General features: G+C 41.2%; 1 protein-coding gene across 5 annotated transcripts in view; it reads left to right on the top strand.

Annotated features, from left to right (window-relative positions):
• The window catches only part of AMBRA1 (autophagy and beclin 1 regulator 1), a 135,834-nt gene that overhangs the window by 28,355 nt on the left and 91,592 nt on the right, over positions 1-15,887 (top strand). For all 5 annotated transcript variants that reach the window (XM_075030779.1, XM_075030777.1, XM_075030773.1 and 2 more), the window contains 2 exons: positions 4,910-4,996; positions 11,681-11,863. In XM_075030779.1, the coding sequence (XP_074886880.1) occupies positions 4,910-4,996; positions 11,681-11,863 (270 nt within the window). The remainder of the gene's footprint in view (positions 1-4,909; positions 4,997-11,680; positions 11,864-15,887) is intronic.

Below are 15,887 nucleotides of genomic sequence, written 5' to 3'. Positions count from 1 at the left end.
TTTGCTCTGGTTGTTGGTGTGCAGCAGCAGCTTAGGAGGATGGTAGCTGACTGAACACCCTTTTGATTTTAAGGAAACCAAGTTTCAGTGCTGTTAGCACCTCTCTTTTGGATGGGGAGGAAAGCCCTTCCCTCAGTGTCCCTTAGGGTAGCGCTACTCAGGAATGTGCGTGCTGTGACAGCAAATCTAGGATGTGGCGTAGGAATTGCATATCCTTAGAAACTGTTACTGAGAAGTTAAATTTGCTGCATTTAAGTATCTTCTCAAAGCCTGTCAAGATGAATCACTCTGTCCCAAGAGGCTTTGGTGGTGATCCTCGCCCCCGTGGGGAGAATGTGGGTATAGTCCAATGGCTGATGTGCAGTGAGGAGTTTGCTTTATGACTTTTTTTCCCTTGAGTTGTGGCTTCTGGCATTTGGCTGCTTCGTCCGTCAGAAATTTCCCTTTTCTGCTTGTAGTATCTTGTGTGTGTGCACTCTCTTTCTCTGTCCCTTGTCTAAAGGTGTCCTGTAACTTGGACCTTGTTTCTTTTCCCCCCTCGCTAGTGATTGCTGCTGTCTGCAGACCCGAGGTAAAAGAGCGAGTGTAGAGTGGCAGTTCCATAGCTACTGATGTCTGACAGAAAAGGAGTCTGCTGAGATCTCAGTGCTGCTGAACAGCAGCAATTTATATCTTCTTATAGTAGTTTTAATAAAAAAAATAAACCAACAAAAAACTACAATCCCCCTCCTCCTATTTTAGCAAGCTGGGCCAGAAGCATCTCTCAGGGTGAGCAGAGTTAATCTTCATTATTGTGGCATTGACTGACAACCTGGAGGATGATAATGTGTGATTTTTATTTTTTTTTTAATTTTTTTTTTCCTGGTGAGCGGGGGAGGAGAGTGGAAATTGCAGTTTCTCTGCTAATTGTACTTTAGATGTCATTTGTGACAATTTCATATTGTCTAGACAGAGGTAGTGGAGCAATTGCTTCCACAGAGCGTAGTGTTAGCCTGTTATATATCTGGGTAGCAAAAATGGGGGGTGTGGGAGAAGAAGAGGGTGCTGTAAGCCCCAGAAAGGGTTCAGGAGTCAAGCATGTCCTACTGAAATGTTTCAAAAGGAGATGCAAGCAATATGCATTTCTGTTCTCTCTTTGCCTGCTTCACTGTTGGAAACTTAGATGTTTAGTTGCTAGCAGTTCCCTGTAACAGAGCTGCTTCTATTCATCCATGGATTATGTTTATCCTCCTTAACAGAGTTGATCCCAACCTTAGCATTTATGATAGTAGGATATTGGGCTACCTTACACTTTGGTCTTACTGAAAACAAATAGTCTGTGTCTCTTCTGGGACTTCAGGTGGCAAAAGCTATGAATGGGGCACCTAAGACTTGATAGAGTGCAACATGACTTACTTTAAAAACATTTATCTGCACCTTCCTGGGGGACAGTAGGTTACGCTACCAGTGTCACACATGGGACATTTTATTGATGATTATAGCAGTGTATCTATTATTGAACACATTTGTAAGTGTCAAATGCATTTGGATCTGTAACTTGGGCCTCAAGGGCTCAGTCTAGAATGAGTTAAATAATAGATTTTATTTGCGTTTAGTACTCTGGTTTCAGTACAGATATTGTTATTCTCTGGAGCATTAGGCATGGAAATGGTCCATAGGGATTTCATGAGATTGCATGTTGCCTTGGTTTGTTTTTTTGCCTCCTGTATGTATTTATATCCACCTGTTCATTGCTCTGTGATCTGGGAGGGCACAGGTGTTAGGACAGTTAAGAAATACCAATTGGCTTAAAATCAGCTATAGCTTTTAGCAGTTACTGTTAACTGAATTATCTTTGTCCACCTGATCTGAATGTGGCCCTAGTATGTGGCTTGTGTGTCTCAGTGTGAGATAGTGCAGGAGCTGAGTTTGGTCTTGGCAGGCTTGGAAAGCTCTGCTGGAAAGCCCATCTTGGTTGAGACCGTTCAACTTGGACAGCACAGCCTCAGAGAGGGTCCTGGGGAGTGTGCTTAACGGACCGCGTTTGTCATCCTGCTCCCCACAACCCCGTAACTACTGGTCTTCCTAGGGAGGCCTTCTGGTGAAGGAGGTGCTCCTAAAGCAGTAGCAGCTCCTCTTGCTTCATGGGGTGGAGTTGCAGGCTGTTCAGGTAAAAAATCACAAGGCCTATAGGAAGTCTGTTTATGTGGATACCTGGCCATCCTGTGGCTTAGGCAACTGTTGGTTTGTGTTTCACTGAAGTAACACATACCAGTTCTTGTCTGAGGTGCCAGGTACCTAGTAGAGCAAGGCTCTTCAAGTATTTACTTCAAGGATCAGATGGGGTATAGAGGTGAGAACTGTAGATTCCCCAAAGTGCTGTTCCCAAGCCAAGCAGAGGGACTCCTGGCAGACCCACACCAAGTTACTACGACGCGTGCCCTGCTGCTGCTTCCACGCCGTTCTGGTGTCCTCTGCTTGGTATACCTTTTGATTTCCTTCAGCACAGCTTCTGACTGCTCTCTGAAGGTGGTCCCTTTAAGTCAATGCTTTTCTCAGGCAATTGCCAGCCTTTCCAGGGGTGAGAAGAGAAATATGGCTAGAGAATACCTGGAGACTCCTCTCTAACAGAGATTGCTGGGCAATGCAGCATGTACTGGTTATCTTCCCTTGTAGCTTTGATTTTGCTGTGTCATTTAATGGACAGACCCTGAAAGGCTGGGAAAGAGGGTGGCATATATAGTGTATAGGCGCCAAGACTTTTGGCAGGGATGATGAGTTTGATGATTATTTGTGTGTGCACTTTATCAGGACGCCGTAAGCACTGCAGGGAAATGGCATCAAACAAGCCACTTGCATTGTGTGTAGGTTGCTCACATCTGTAAGGAGGCAGCTGCTGTTTCTACGGTTGTGGCCCTGCCAGGATCTGTGTGCTGTGGGAGCTCTTTCTCCCTGCTTTAAGTCCAGTGATTAGGCAGGATGGTCCAGTATGGTGGCAGCCTCAGCACATCCAGGCTGCTTGCAAACTGTTGGTTTTGGGGTGCTCTGCATAAGCAGCTCTGAAGAGCAGAGTTCTAAAAAGCATGTTGATGTTGCAGTGGCATTAACCTGGTCTCTGAAATCTGAGCCAGTGGTTTAGAAAGGGGCCAGCTGACTGAATAGGTGGAATAGCCCTTCTGCTTATTTTAATCTGTCTACCTTTCCCCCCAGAAGGGAAAAAAAAGTTTATATATGATGCAGGTGCTAGGTATACCTCGTAGGTATAGGACTTCAGGGATACCTCATAAAGCTGTTGCACTGTTTGTTCTGGATTAGCTGCTTTTGCATATATTGACATATATTGGAGCAGGAGATACGGTTTGGTAAGGCACGATTGAAGTTTGATAACTTTTTGGGGAGCCAAGGGATTCCTAATATCTAGAAGTGTTGAAGGTTAGAGCTTTTGACTCAGTAACCTGGGGAATTAATTCATCTCAAAGTTTAAGAGATTTAATAACTGTTCTTGAATAAGACAAATGGTTGCCAAGCAACTTAGTGCCAGAGAGGACAGGATTTCTTGCCTTCTGTAGAGTCCCAGTGCTTTGCAGCAAGTACTGAGTCTCTAGAGCTAACACATGCTTTTCCAAGTAACTGGAGTGATCTCTTGCTGTTTTCTGTATTCTGGATTTACAATGTAAAATTGAAGTAATTTTAAAAACTTTTTAATTATTTTTTTTTTAACTTGCTGGAAAACAGTGAAGAATTGTCCTGAGATCCTGATGGGGGGCTGCTGCTGGGAAAAAGCATGTCTCATTTGCATTTCTACTGTCTTTATCTGGCTAGAAATGGGAAGTTGGACATGGATTATATCTGGTCCTTCCTGCTTCCTGTGTTAATGCTTGCTGTCCTGCATTGCAAATGCTAGCTGGAATTAGGAGTGTGGGGCTAAGACTGATAGGTTCAAATCTTTCTCACCAATTACGTGTGTGGATGAATAGAACACATGTGGTGTTGGACCTCTTTGACTTTCAAACCACAACAGTTTTCATTAAGTTACAAAGACTGGAAAACAAAATTTAGCAGGAGTCTCAAGGTAAAAGGACTTGAAAGGGAACTCAGCAGCCTTACAAACTTTGGTTGTTGATTTTTCCACTCTCCACACCTGCCCCAAATCATCTCTCTTGTGTTAATCTAGTGGCTGCAACAGGCTTGAATGAGTCAGTCTTGAAACAAGTCTTGCCATCCTCTGCTTTATGACAAGAAGCTAGATAGAGGTACATGTAGAAGCCAGGGTGGAGGACATATTCCTGCTATGTACTTTTGATTCTGCTGCCTTCATGACTCAGATTCACTTTTCGCATACTCAAGCTGTCTGGCTGCATTTGCATACATTTACTTCTTAAGTGAATATTTAGTATCTCTCCCTGTGGTTGATTAAGATATACAGGAAGCAAACTTTTTTTTTGTAGCTGAAAATCTCTCTTTCAGAGCCTTGAGACTAAGATTGACTCTCTTACTGCGAATAAACTAAAGTCCACATGCCAAGGTGTTTTTTTTGTCCCATGCTCCTTGGCCCATTCCCTGTGTAGCCACCTTTGTGTAGTTAAGCATTTGACAGATGGCAAATGCAGTGTTAGTGTTTATGGACCTGATGGATTGGGATGGCTTGTCTCCAAAGGAGAAGTATCATCTGCATCTTTCTGTTGAAACTTGGAAGTGGGTTTGGGACCACTCTTTGTTACTCAAGGTGTTCTTTCTCCTGTGCAGTAGAATATTACACTTTGAATAGCTATGTGGTGAAACACTTATGCCATCAATGAGTGGTTCAGTATGTTGCAGAATTCTTTGCACTGATGATAGAAATAGTCTTAAGAGGTTTCAGAAAGTAGGGCATAAATAGGGGGGTATTCCTGAATGGTCTTTGACTTCATCATTTGTTTTTCCTTTCTAGGAGGTTGCTGGAGTCTTCCCTCATTTCATTATCTCGCTACGATGGAGCAGGGTCCCGGGAACATCCAATCTATCCAGATCCAGCCAGGTAAGAGCTAAATGCAATCTAAAGGCATTTAAGTTTCATAGACAAAAGCATAACTTCAGTGTAACTCACTGAATCCTTTGGGAATGGTTCTGATATTGGGCCCATCTCCTCCTCAATGATTGGCCATGGGGGTAGGGTGCAATCAAATGAGAAGCTGCTGTTAAGTCTGGGAGAGAATGAGGAAAAGAGGAAGAAATTGCTGTTGAAGTGAGCACATAAGGATTCCTGAAATCATTTGGGATGGAGAACACTAGGTGGCAAGCAGGTCCAACAGTAAATGAGATTATATCAATAAATTTGAAATATCTTTTGAGGAAAAATGAAGAAAAAACCAAATAGTCTATTCAGGAGTAAGGAAGAATGTAGTAAAGGCAGTTAAGAGTTGGTGTGAGCAGACAACATGCTTGGAAGAATGGAATGTCTCCATAAATGTATTGATATGAGAGAGAGCATAACCAGGATGTTATGTATACTTAACTAAGAACAAAATGCTGACAATTATTTCTGAAGAGTCATGAATCATTGACATTAGACATAGAAACACCTGTAGTGCTGCTTAATCTCCAGAAGAGGTGGGAGTGTTTCAGAGGACTAGAAAAAGCAAACATGGCAGAGTTATCAAAAATGGAAAGGAGTGATCTTTGCAGTTTCTAGTTAGTGTATTAGGAAAGCAACAGATGGGATAATGTGACCCACAGACTCTGTCAGAAGAAATGATAGAATCGTGAACAGCAAGCAGCTTTGGAAGCTTTCAAAGAATAAATCGTGACAAATAAGCTTTCTTTAAATGGGTTTAACAAAGGTATGAATGAGGAAAATTCAGTAAGTGTAAAATGTATCTGATTTAGCCTCTTGGGGAACCTCTGGCATAGCTGCATGAATTGAAGGCTACTAGGATTTATCATAAAGGAGAGTAATATGTGAGTTACTGAAGGAGGTTTGTGGGTTTGGTTTTTTTTTTTAATTTTGTTCTTTTTTACATCATTAACAACAAAACCTGCATTTTTATACAGATTATGCTCTTAAGTAGAAGTTCTGAAATAAAAGGCTATGTTGCAAACTGGCCACACGGTGAAATTATGCTGGGAAATAACTCCTTGCTAGCTATCTCTGTAGATAAAGCCTTGTAGAGGTGAAATCTTATATTAGGCTTTTTTTCCATTTATTGTGAAGAAAATTGCTTTGTAAAGATAATTCAAAGGCTCGGGAATTATGTAAAAAACCCTGTTTGTAGTGAGGTGGAAGTAAGGTGGAGTGTGCTACCTATATTTAAGGTCACTGGGAAACCAACCTAGGTAACTGCAGAAGGTTGTGGCAACTGCATGTCAGAATGATGCTGATAAATATAAAAACTTTCTAAATGGCAATTGATTAAATGACAGGTAAAGGGATTGATTTACCTGGAAAGATGAAAATGATATTTTACAAAAGTTAATTAAAAGATACTACTACATTCAGGTCAATTTATGAATGCCAATAGCTGCTAAATGGCTGGAAGTGTACAATTCCTTATTTCTGGAATGCGTAATCCAAAGCAGGCAGATTTATTGAGCAGAGGTTGTAAGAACTGATTCTGGCTCTCCGGGAGCTACCTTTTAAAAAAAGAAAAGGAGGACAGCCTGCCTAGGTTACTGATTTTTTTTTTTTTTTTTTTTCTTCTGTCAGATCTCTGCTATGATGAAGCTCAATAAAATCTGTAAAAAGGGATCAATGCCTGAGACATTTCCTAGCATTAGGAACATTGTCAAAAATATTTTTCTCCTTGAAGCCATTTTTTAACTGATATGATGCTCTTCCTGTGACAGTTCAAGTGTTTTTAGGTTGTAGTAGAAACTATAGTAGCTTGAGTTTATAAGGAGCTTTGGAAGAAAAGTCCAGTGTTTTAAAATTCTCCAAAGAGGGTTAATTGGTTCCAGTGTCACTGTCTTTCTCAGAAGATGAGATTCATAGATGCATAATCAGCACAAACGGGAAGTTTGAGTGGGGTAAGATTAGAGTCTTCCTCCATAAACCTTACTGGTGTGATAGGCTAGGAGGATCTTTTTAACTGTCCCTTTAACTTGTTAGAAATTGGGGATGTGATTAAAAGGAGTGTTATTACACTTTGGGGGGGTTTTGTAGCATGGTAAGTTTGTAACAAAGTTATGACTTTCAGGTGTTCTTAAATAACAAAGTGGAAAAGTGAAACAAAAGTGAAATAAACACACATGTGCATATGTCTGTGTGTTTAGATAATATATTAAAAATATGTATACCTCCTTAAGACCAAGCTGTCTCCAATGGAGTCTCTTTTTTTTTTTTTTTCAACTACATGATCTGAAGAACTTATTTTTGAGAGCATGTGTGTGTGTTTTTGTTCCTGCATCTGCTGTCTGTAATGGTGCTATATTTGAACAACCTAGGTCAGGAGTGAGGCAGGAAGAACATTTTTTTAAGTTCCCTCAGATTTAGAGTGAATATTCTGATGTAGACTGCAGCAGTCTTTCTCAGTGGCCTTTCTGAACTTCTCTAAGGTTAGCTTGGCTGTTCTGTCATTCTCCACAGTTTCCCTATGTACTGAGCTCAGAAAACAATCTGCAGAGGAACCAAATAAAGCTGTCATCAAAGAACACCTATATTAATTTTTTTAAATTGTTGTTGTTAAATAGAAATACTCAAAAAGATGCTCCCAGACTGCATATATAAAGCATCACAAGGGAGTTTGGTAGATAGGTCTCTAGAAAAAAAATCTAAGCTGCTAGGAAGTTACTGGTGAAGAGGCTTTCAGGCCAAATGTTGCCTGTGAGTTGAAGGCTTAAGTGGAATGGAAGCAAGCAAAAGTTGGTGTCCGCTACCAGCATAACCTTCAGCTCAAGGATTGGTGGTATGTATGCCACTGTAGATATAGCCAAGGAAATTAATGACACCAATCAGGTAACCCCTTTAAAACATGTCTGCTGGCTGAGAGACATTTAGAGGTGTGAGCTGTAATAATGTCAATGAACATCCTGGCCATCAGCATCAAGGCAGGTTTGATGGGTGGTGTCAGTATTTCTGAAATGTTAGGAAACTTGGTGGTCTGCACATCAGTATAGTGCTGTTGGATGCAGATATACCAATTCTTGTGTCTGTCTGTCTTGGGGAATTGGGTCTAGATATTCTCCAGTTGATGTTCTTGTGATTTTTCTTAAAATTTACTTCCTTAGAAGATACTAAAATGGGGAGGGTGAAGAGAAGCAGCCTTCGTGTAATAATTTTTACACAATTTTTGCAAATGCGGCCAGCTGATTTGGATATCTGGCTGTAGCTGACACTGTGCTATGTAGTAGCTCACTCTTTAGTATTTATGATGCCATTTAGAGCAAGATACTTGCACTTTACTAATGCTAGCAAAACATTTCCTTCCCTCAGTTCCACTTCTTACTGGCCAGCCAGCAGCACTGGGTGCCTAGAGAATGCACTGCCTCTCGATGACATGGTTGTTGGATGAGACAGAAGCTGTTCGGTTCTGGTTTTTTCACTGCAGCATTTCTCCCACTCAGTGCCTTGTTCTGTGGCGGTCATGTGTGGCAGCATAGCTGCTCCTCCTCTGAACAATCTGCTCCAGTAAATGGGGTCCAGTCACCTAGAGACTAAGTTAATTTAGCTCCTGTGGTGTTGTCAAATACAGCCTACTGTCCTGTGGATACAAACTGGGTTTAAGAATTACTGGATAACCTCTATCTGTGTTTTGCCCCTGCTTTATTAGAAGCATGGGTGAGAAATAAACAGACCAGGCAGCCTGCTGTGATTGGCGTGTGTTTAGCCAGCTGGTAGACTAACTTTGGTCAGGGGCTGATTTACAGTTGGGTTCAATAGCTGAATGAACTGAAGAGATATGTTTAATGTTAGCCAGTGTTTCTTATGCTGCTTCGCAGCCTTCTCCTCCCTCCAGGACAGGTAAATCTCTTATGCTGGCTCTCAGTTCTGGTTTGCGTCATAACTGTATTCCAAAGATGGATACAGCCTTACAAATACTGCCCCCCCCCATCTGCAAAGATTAATTCTTTAGCCTATTTCTTTGAATACGTTTCTCCCCTGTCCTTTCTGTATTTTATCCCTCGCACCTTTCTCTATGTGTCAGACTTGAGCTTCTTGTCTTGTCTTTGGAAATCTTTTTCACAGTGTATCCAGTCTACATACCATGTGCTGTCAGGAAGCTGAATCTGGCATCTTGTCATCCATTATGGCCAGTCTTTATTGCTTACTCATACTCATTCTTCTAACAAGCATCATTGTGTTTTTTCTTGTGATGTGCTGCATGATTTAAGCAGACTAAATGCCTGCAAAACTCATTCTTCTCATCCTTCTGTAAAACTCCCTTGGTGTGATACTAGCAAAGAAAAAAGTTTCAGTGACTCAGCTGGACTGCTGAGACCACTGTTCATGTTTTCCAGTGTTGCCTTGTTTCCATGTTCCTTTCTTTCTCTATGTGCACATATTATGCCATAGACTTATTTTTAGACATACACAGAGGCTTTGGCTTATGGAAAAGGCCAAAGAAGAGAACAGCTCCTCATAAATGAGTGCACTGCTATAATGCCTTGGTTTTTTTTATACTTGGCCTATTAAGTCTTCAGGGGAGTGAAGTGCTGTGTTTATACAGAGAAGCCTTCTATATTATATATGCATGAACAGCTTTAATTCATCAAAGAGCACATAAAAGATCCAGGAGGAATCCAGAACAAACTGAGTGTCGTTTCCCTTACCCTTTTGCTGCTTATTGACTAAGTTTTTAGACCCTTGAGCCTTGTAGTCTGTCTGCTAAACTTGCCTCTTTACCAAGAAGGCAGCCTAATAGGGTACAGGGAGCTTACCTTGGGGAAGATGCTCTCTCTTTGTGTCTACATGACTTCTAATTCCTTCTGTCTTGCTACCTTCTCTTTTGCTTATATGCCCTGAATGTATGGCAGAATGTGAGATTGAATGTCCTTGATGGGTGTCTGCAGCCAAAACAATGTTAATACAATCTATCCCTTGAAGAATTAGGGGTGTGGTTTTTTTCATGCTGCTATAGGGAGCAGTCTCTAGAAACACTATTAAATGTAGTTTTCCAACTGAAGTATGACTTCAGGGATAGTAGCAGAGTACTTTATCAGACCTGGTCTGATGGTTTGCTTCTCATCCTTTTGTGGATGTGAAACTTACCCATATATAAGCAAAATCTTATTCCCAGTACATTGCCATAGAATCAGCACAGCTCTGGAAGGGAGAAAAAATAAAAAGTCTTCTAACAGTCATATTATCATAGATTATTAATGGAGTTGTGTTTTTGTTGCTGGTTGTATTGTAACACAGTGAAACAGTGTGGTGTTGGTCACTATAAAGTTAAACGTATCCTTAAGAGTCTTCATGGCTGATGGTGAGGTCCACTGTAAATGAATTTAGCTTGAAACTCTGTTCTGAAGATGGGTAGCATTCCTATAAGGCAGATAGGCCACCTCTCTTTGTGATTGCAAATAAGTATATTTTAATCTCCAGACTGTTCATTTGAGTTTTTTGTTTTATTTTTCTTTGTTTAAAGCTGTTCACACATTTGTAGATTAAAAATTAGGCTGCTCTCCATTATCGGTCTCTTGCCTGTGGTGCCTTTGCAGGAAATGTGATTGTATTTTTGTGACCCTGGGAAGTACCAGTCTGGTAACTTGAATTTAATAAAAAAGAACAAAATCAAACACATGTATGGAATGGGGGGCAGTGGGAAGAAGCTCGAAGTTAAAGGAATAGACATCTTAATGTCTAATTACTTCGGGGTGGGGGTGGTGTTGTCATCTCCCCTCCTCCCCCCAAATTAGGGTTCAAGTCTAATCCAAATAAGGCTAAAGAAATGATTATTCAAGCATCTGAGGTGTCTGAACTTTAATACTGAGTAACTGTGTCACAGAAAGCGTGTGCCAGGAGCTGTGGATATATGCAGGGTAGGAAAAGAGAGTGGTTTTTAATCTGTCTAGCCTCAAGGAAGGGGGTAATACCGGTGTGTGATAGCTGATGCAAACAAAGGCCAAGTTATGCATGAGAGAATTAAAGAGTTAATTGCAGAGGAAGGTTTTCCTTTCAGGTGGGATGCAAGGCTTTTAATGCTCCTCTTAAAATACATCTAGTGGTTCTGATGAAATTGTCACTATATGAAATCCATACCATTTGGATTACAAAGTAGTTAAAGTTGTTAAACCTTTTTTACCCCTGCTTGATACTTTATGGTGCTCCATAAGTACCCTCAAAACAACAGCACCTTCCTTCAATGTTTATTTGAACACTGCTGCTGTTTGGCATTGCAAGCAGAGTTTGCATTGGGAGCGGTCTTGATTCTTATCAGGAGTGCTTGCTGGAGTTAGTTGTGTGAACTGGTAATAAATGAAATAATGAGCTCCAAAGAGTCCTGAGAAGCTAACTTCTCTGTGCTGTGGATGAGCTTTTTGTCTATAGGTACTCTGTAGTGCTTCTGTTTGCACAACAAGGGAATCACGTGGGAGTATAGCATATAAAGGGAAAATTACTTCTGCTTGCTTTTTTTATTTACTCTGTCCTGCTCGTGGATAATATGCAAACAGCCAGTTTCGTGATATGCTGTTACTGTCCTGGCACTTGGAGCTCAAAAGGAAAAATAGGACTGGCTGTCACTCTATACTTGTGTAATGAGTGTCTGTATATCTCTCTCTTGCTCAGGTTGTCTCCTGCTGCATATTATGCTCAGAGGATGATCCAGTATCTTTCCCGAAGGGACAGTATTCGACAACGCTCTATGCGATACCAACAAAACCGTCTCCGCTCTTCCTCCTCCTCTTCTTCCACTTCGGAGAACTCAAGCCCATCTGTAGAGGGAAATGATCTGGAATTTGAAGATTTTGAGTAAGTGTGCATGCTGCCTTGCCCTCTTGCTTGAGTCTGTTGTTGGCACAAAACTGCTTTGTGGCTTCCTACTGTTTACCAATCAAGGACATCTCAGGCTTCCTGTAGGAACAGGTTAAGTCATTCAATCAATAATTAGAGCAGTGATTGCTACAAATATGTCTTGTCATTTCTGTTGTGAAAATTAAGGATGCTTTAGGCTACCGTCAACGCATCAGGCTAACGCATCAGGCTATCTCAACCGGATTTAAAAGACTGGTTAGATAAAGAAAAGGAGATCTTTCTCTCCCATGGAACAGATGGGGAGCCAAGAGTTTATTAGAGCCTTCAAAGCTTGAGACAGAACAGGAACCACTAAGAGGCTTTGCAGGACTTAGTTCTTTGGTCTAAGGCTGTAGGAAGCAGCCAGACATGTTCTGTTACTTTTACTTGCTCTGTCTGCACAACTTTGTCAAATTAGCTGAAGTTCCTGGGATTGTTTTTTTGGAAGACTTGGTGATAGTGAATCTGTGTTAAGTTAAGGCTTAGTTTCCTGTAAAGAGAGCCAATGCCCTCTTGTGTCAGTGAGAAATGACTCTGCATCCAAACCTTAGAAGAGCACTCCTATAAACCACTGTATTTCCTTCTGTGTGGTTCTCCTGACAAACTTTTAAAGTCTGCTCTCCAGCATCTGCTTTTGGACTTCTAGTGATAGCCAGTGTAATCTCAGCAAACAAATTTATTGCAAACCCTTTCCAATAAATGGAAGTATAGTAATGGATTGTTTAGATAGCACGGAGACCAAAAGCTCAGGAATTTAGGATTAAAATCCATTTTAGAAGAAAAGAGAATATGACCTTTCTAGTCTGTCTTGAGTAATTTCCTTTTAAACATGGGATTTTCCCTGGGTACTCTAAGTATTTCACTGAATTTTTCCCCCCTTTGTATATATTGTGATTGAAACATAGGATGATTCTGAGCATGGTCATAGAAGTAGTCTATGGTGGTAGTGTAGTAGGGAGGTATGTTTGATGGGAGCTGTGAACTCCTAAAAAACCTGGGCTTTTATGTTGCTGCTGCCAGCAGAGGATGCTGTTAAATTCGCTACTATCATAACTTTCATGTTCACTTGCTGCAGTGGCACATACTTGAGATGGCATGTTGTTAAAGCTCCTCGTCCTTTGTGTCAGGGTGAAGTCCCTTTATGAAGGACACTGGTAAAACTAGCTATTCCCAGAAAAGCAAGATATTAATCCCTTTCTGACTTTTTAACTGGTGGTAGACTTTTTTTTTCCTTAGAATGTTGTTCTGTGAAGCTGTCATTTCATGCTCCAACAATTAAATGCTCAGAAGTACAGGGTGAGTGAACATCTTACCCTGTCATTGTGGCCTTGTTTGTGTAAGATGTAAATGAGGGAAGAGAATGGAGAAGAGTAACTGCCTACTAGCTTTTCCCAAGAAGCTTCGTGGTCTGGAAGAGTAGAAATATGGTGGCTGCTGGGCCCATTTTGTGAGGCGGGTGCGTCGCAAGCATAGACCTTAATGTTTCCATTATTCCATTTCATTTGTCTGGGGCAGCTTGTTCTGCTGGGAAAATAAAAGATGGTAAGTTCTTAATTCACAGAGCCAGGCAATGCCTGCAGAGAAGTGTGTTCCCCTGCAGATAATGTTCACACAGTAAGAGCACCCAGCCAGGGAAGCAATTCAATCAGCCATGCTAAGGTTGTCTTTCACTTCATACTGAGCAAAAAGAAGTGTTTATTCCTTACTGTGCAGTGGCTGAATTTGTTGGTTGAATACTTCATATTGAATTCTGGTCTGTGCATTCAAGACATGCTGTCTCTTTCCTTCTCTGCTTCATTATTTCTCCTGGCTGATTAGAGGGAGCTGCTATGCGGGCGTCCTTAGAGCTGGAACTTGTCTCGTGACTCATTTGATTTATTCTGCTGACACTTCACAAAGACATCTCTTACACAGAGTTCTTGTGTCTCCTTTTGCCTCCTGTATCCCTCCTTCTTTGCTTGCTCACCTGAGAAGAGTCATGTGTTTCTTTGTGTATTTCTTTCTTGCTCTGATCTAGATGCTCCCTGCTTCTCCAGATCTGAGGTAGGACAGAAAGTTGCTACTGTGTCTAGCTGTCTGCAGCTCATGCTTTTCTCTTGGAATCCAATGAATTTTTTTAATGTAAAAGCCATAGCAAATTGCCTTGATGCTTTATCTTTCTAAACTGGTTAATGTAATTGGTAAATATTCTCTCTTCTTTCATTTTCCTAGAGATCAGGAGAAAGATGTAGGGGGCATTAAACACCAGTTGGTTTTACTCTACATAGAGCTCTGGGCAAGGAGTGAGCCCTGTGCTTGTGCACGGTGCCTGGAAGACAAGCCTTCCTTGGTGTTGTGGTTTAACCCCAGCTGGCAATTAAGCACCACACAGCCACTTGCTCACCTCCCCCCCACCCCCATGGGATGGTGGAGAGAATTGGGGGGAAAAAAGTAAAACTCATGGGTTGAGATAAAGACAGTTTAATAGGACAGAAAAAGAAGGAATAATAATAATAGAATATACAAAACAAGTGATGCACAATACAATTGCTCACCACCCGCTGACCGATGCACAGCCAGTCCCTGAGCCGCAGTGCTCCCCAGCCAGCTCCCCCCAGTTTATATGCTGGGCATGACAACATGTGGAATGGAATACCCCTTTGGCTCGTTTGGGTCAGCTGTCCTGGCTGTGTCCCCTCCCAGCTTCTTGTGCACTCCCAGCCTCCGCTGGCAGGGCAGTAGAAAAGCTGAAAAGTGCTTGACTTAGTATAACACTGCTTAGCAACAACTAAAACATCAGTGTATTATCAGCATTATTCTCATCTGTGTACATACGGCCTCTAAATTTAAGCTAAAGCCTCTCCTCCTGTGTGTCCATCTAATGGTGTCATTTTCTCCATGCAGTTTCTCCAGAATCTCATTTGAATTCATACATAAATACATTTAGTTTGTGACAGCAATAGCAGTAGGGTTGGTCTAAGAATGTGAAGTAGTGTTTTTATAGGTATTAGTAATATCCTTCTATTACACCAGCTTTTATGGACAGGGAAGGAGGAGGGAGACACAAGCTATAGCTTGTTATTTGGTCTAATAAGATGTTATCTCTCTACATGCACTGCCTGTGTTTAACGTGTCACTGTTGTCATCTTACTGCTTATTGAATACAACTGACAACTGTAAACTTAGTCATGTCTGCATTAAAGCATTTAATACAGTTTGTAATATATATACAGATTGTAATATTAGGTTATTAGCAGATAAATTGATATGAGTGGGTTTTAGGGTTAGCTTTAGCAGAATCCTAAGCTAAAATGAAAAGGCTTCTTGTATTCTGTGATAAGAATCTCTGAATGGAGAATGAGGTGACTTTACTCTTTCAGCATAACTGGTAAAAATAGATTCTTCATAGACAAGTCATAGATGGTGAGCTTTCTAATTTCAAGGTCTTTTTTGAGTGTCCTATGTTTGGATCACGTAGTAAATTTAGATTTTTAGAGCTAAACTATCTTTTCTTTTGACTTCTTCAACAAGTTTGACTGGGTCTCTTGTAGAGACTTCCTTTAGTCTGGAACAGCTCTGATGCTGGAGACTCTGGGTGGTGCTTCTAGGACTCCTCGGATAGCGTGAGCTAATTTTTTTCATGTGTAATTCTGACTCTGTCACCATAATCAGAATGTGAAGGTGTTTCTGCAGATGAATCCTGGCCATCTATGTCCCTTTTTGTGTGTGGTAAGCGTGGGAACAAATACACAAATACAGGTTCGTTTTATCTGTCAGACTGAAAAGCAGATATATAGGACAGTGTGCCAGCTCACTGTCTGAAAGCCTTGCTCAAATCCTTCACTACAGTTCTATAAAAGCTTTCAAGCCAAGGCTAAAGGTGTGACTGTGGCTGACTCCTCTGTCTGCTTTTGAGATGTCTTCTTTTTAGAGTGGGCTGCCTGCTAGACTATAGATATGAAGGAGCTTGGAGATTACACTCCTTTGATGTCTGCAGCTTTTC

The sequence above is a fragment of the Buteo buteo genome, chromosome 6 (assembly GCF_964188355.1).
Source record: "Buteo buteo chromosome 6, bButBut1.hap1.1, whole genome shotgun sequence".
NCBI lineage: Eukaryota > Metazoa > Chordata > Aves > Accipitriformes > Accipitridae > Buteo > Buteo buteo.
This window is presented reverse-complemented; position numbering and strand designations above follow the sequence as displayed.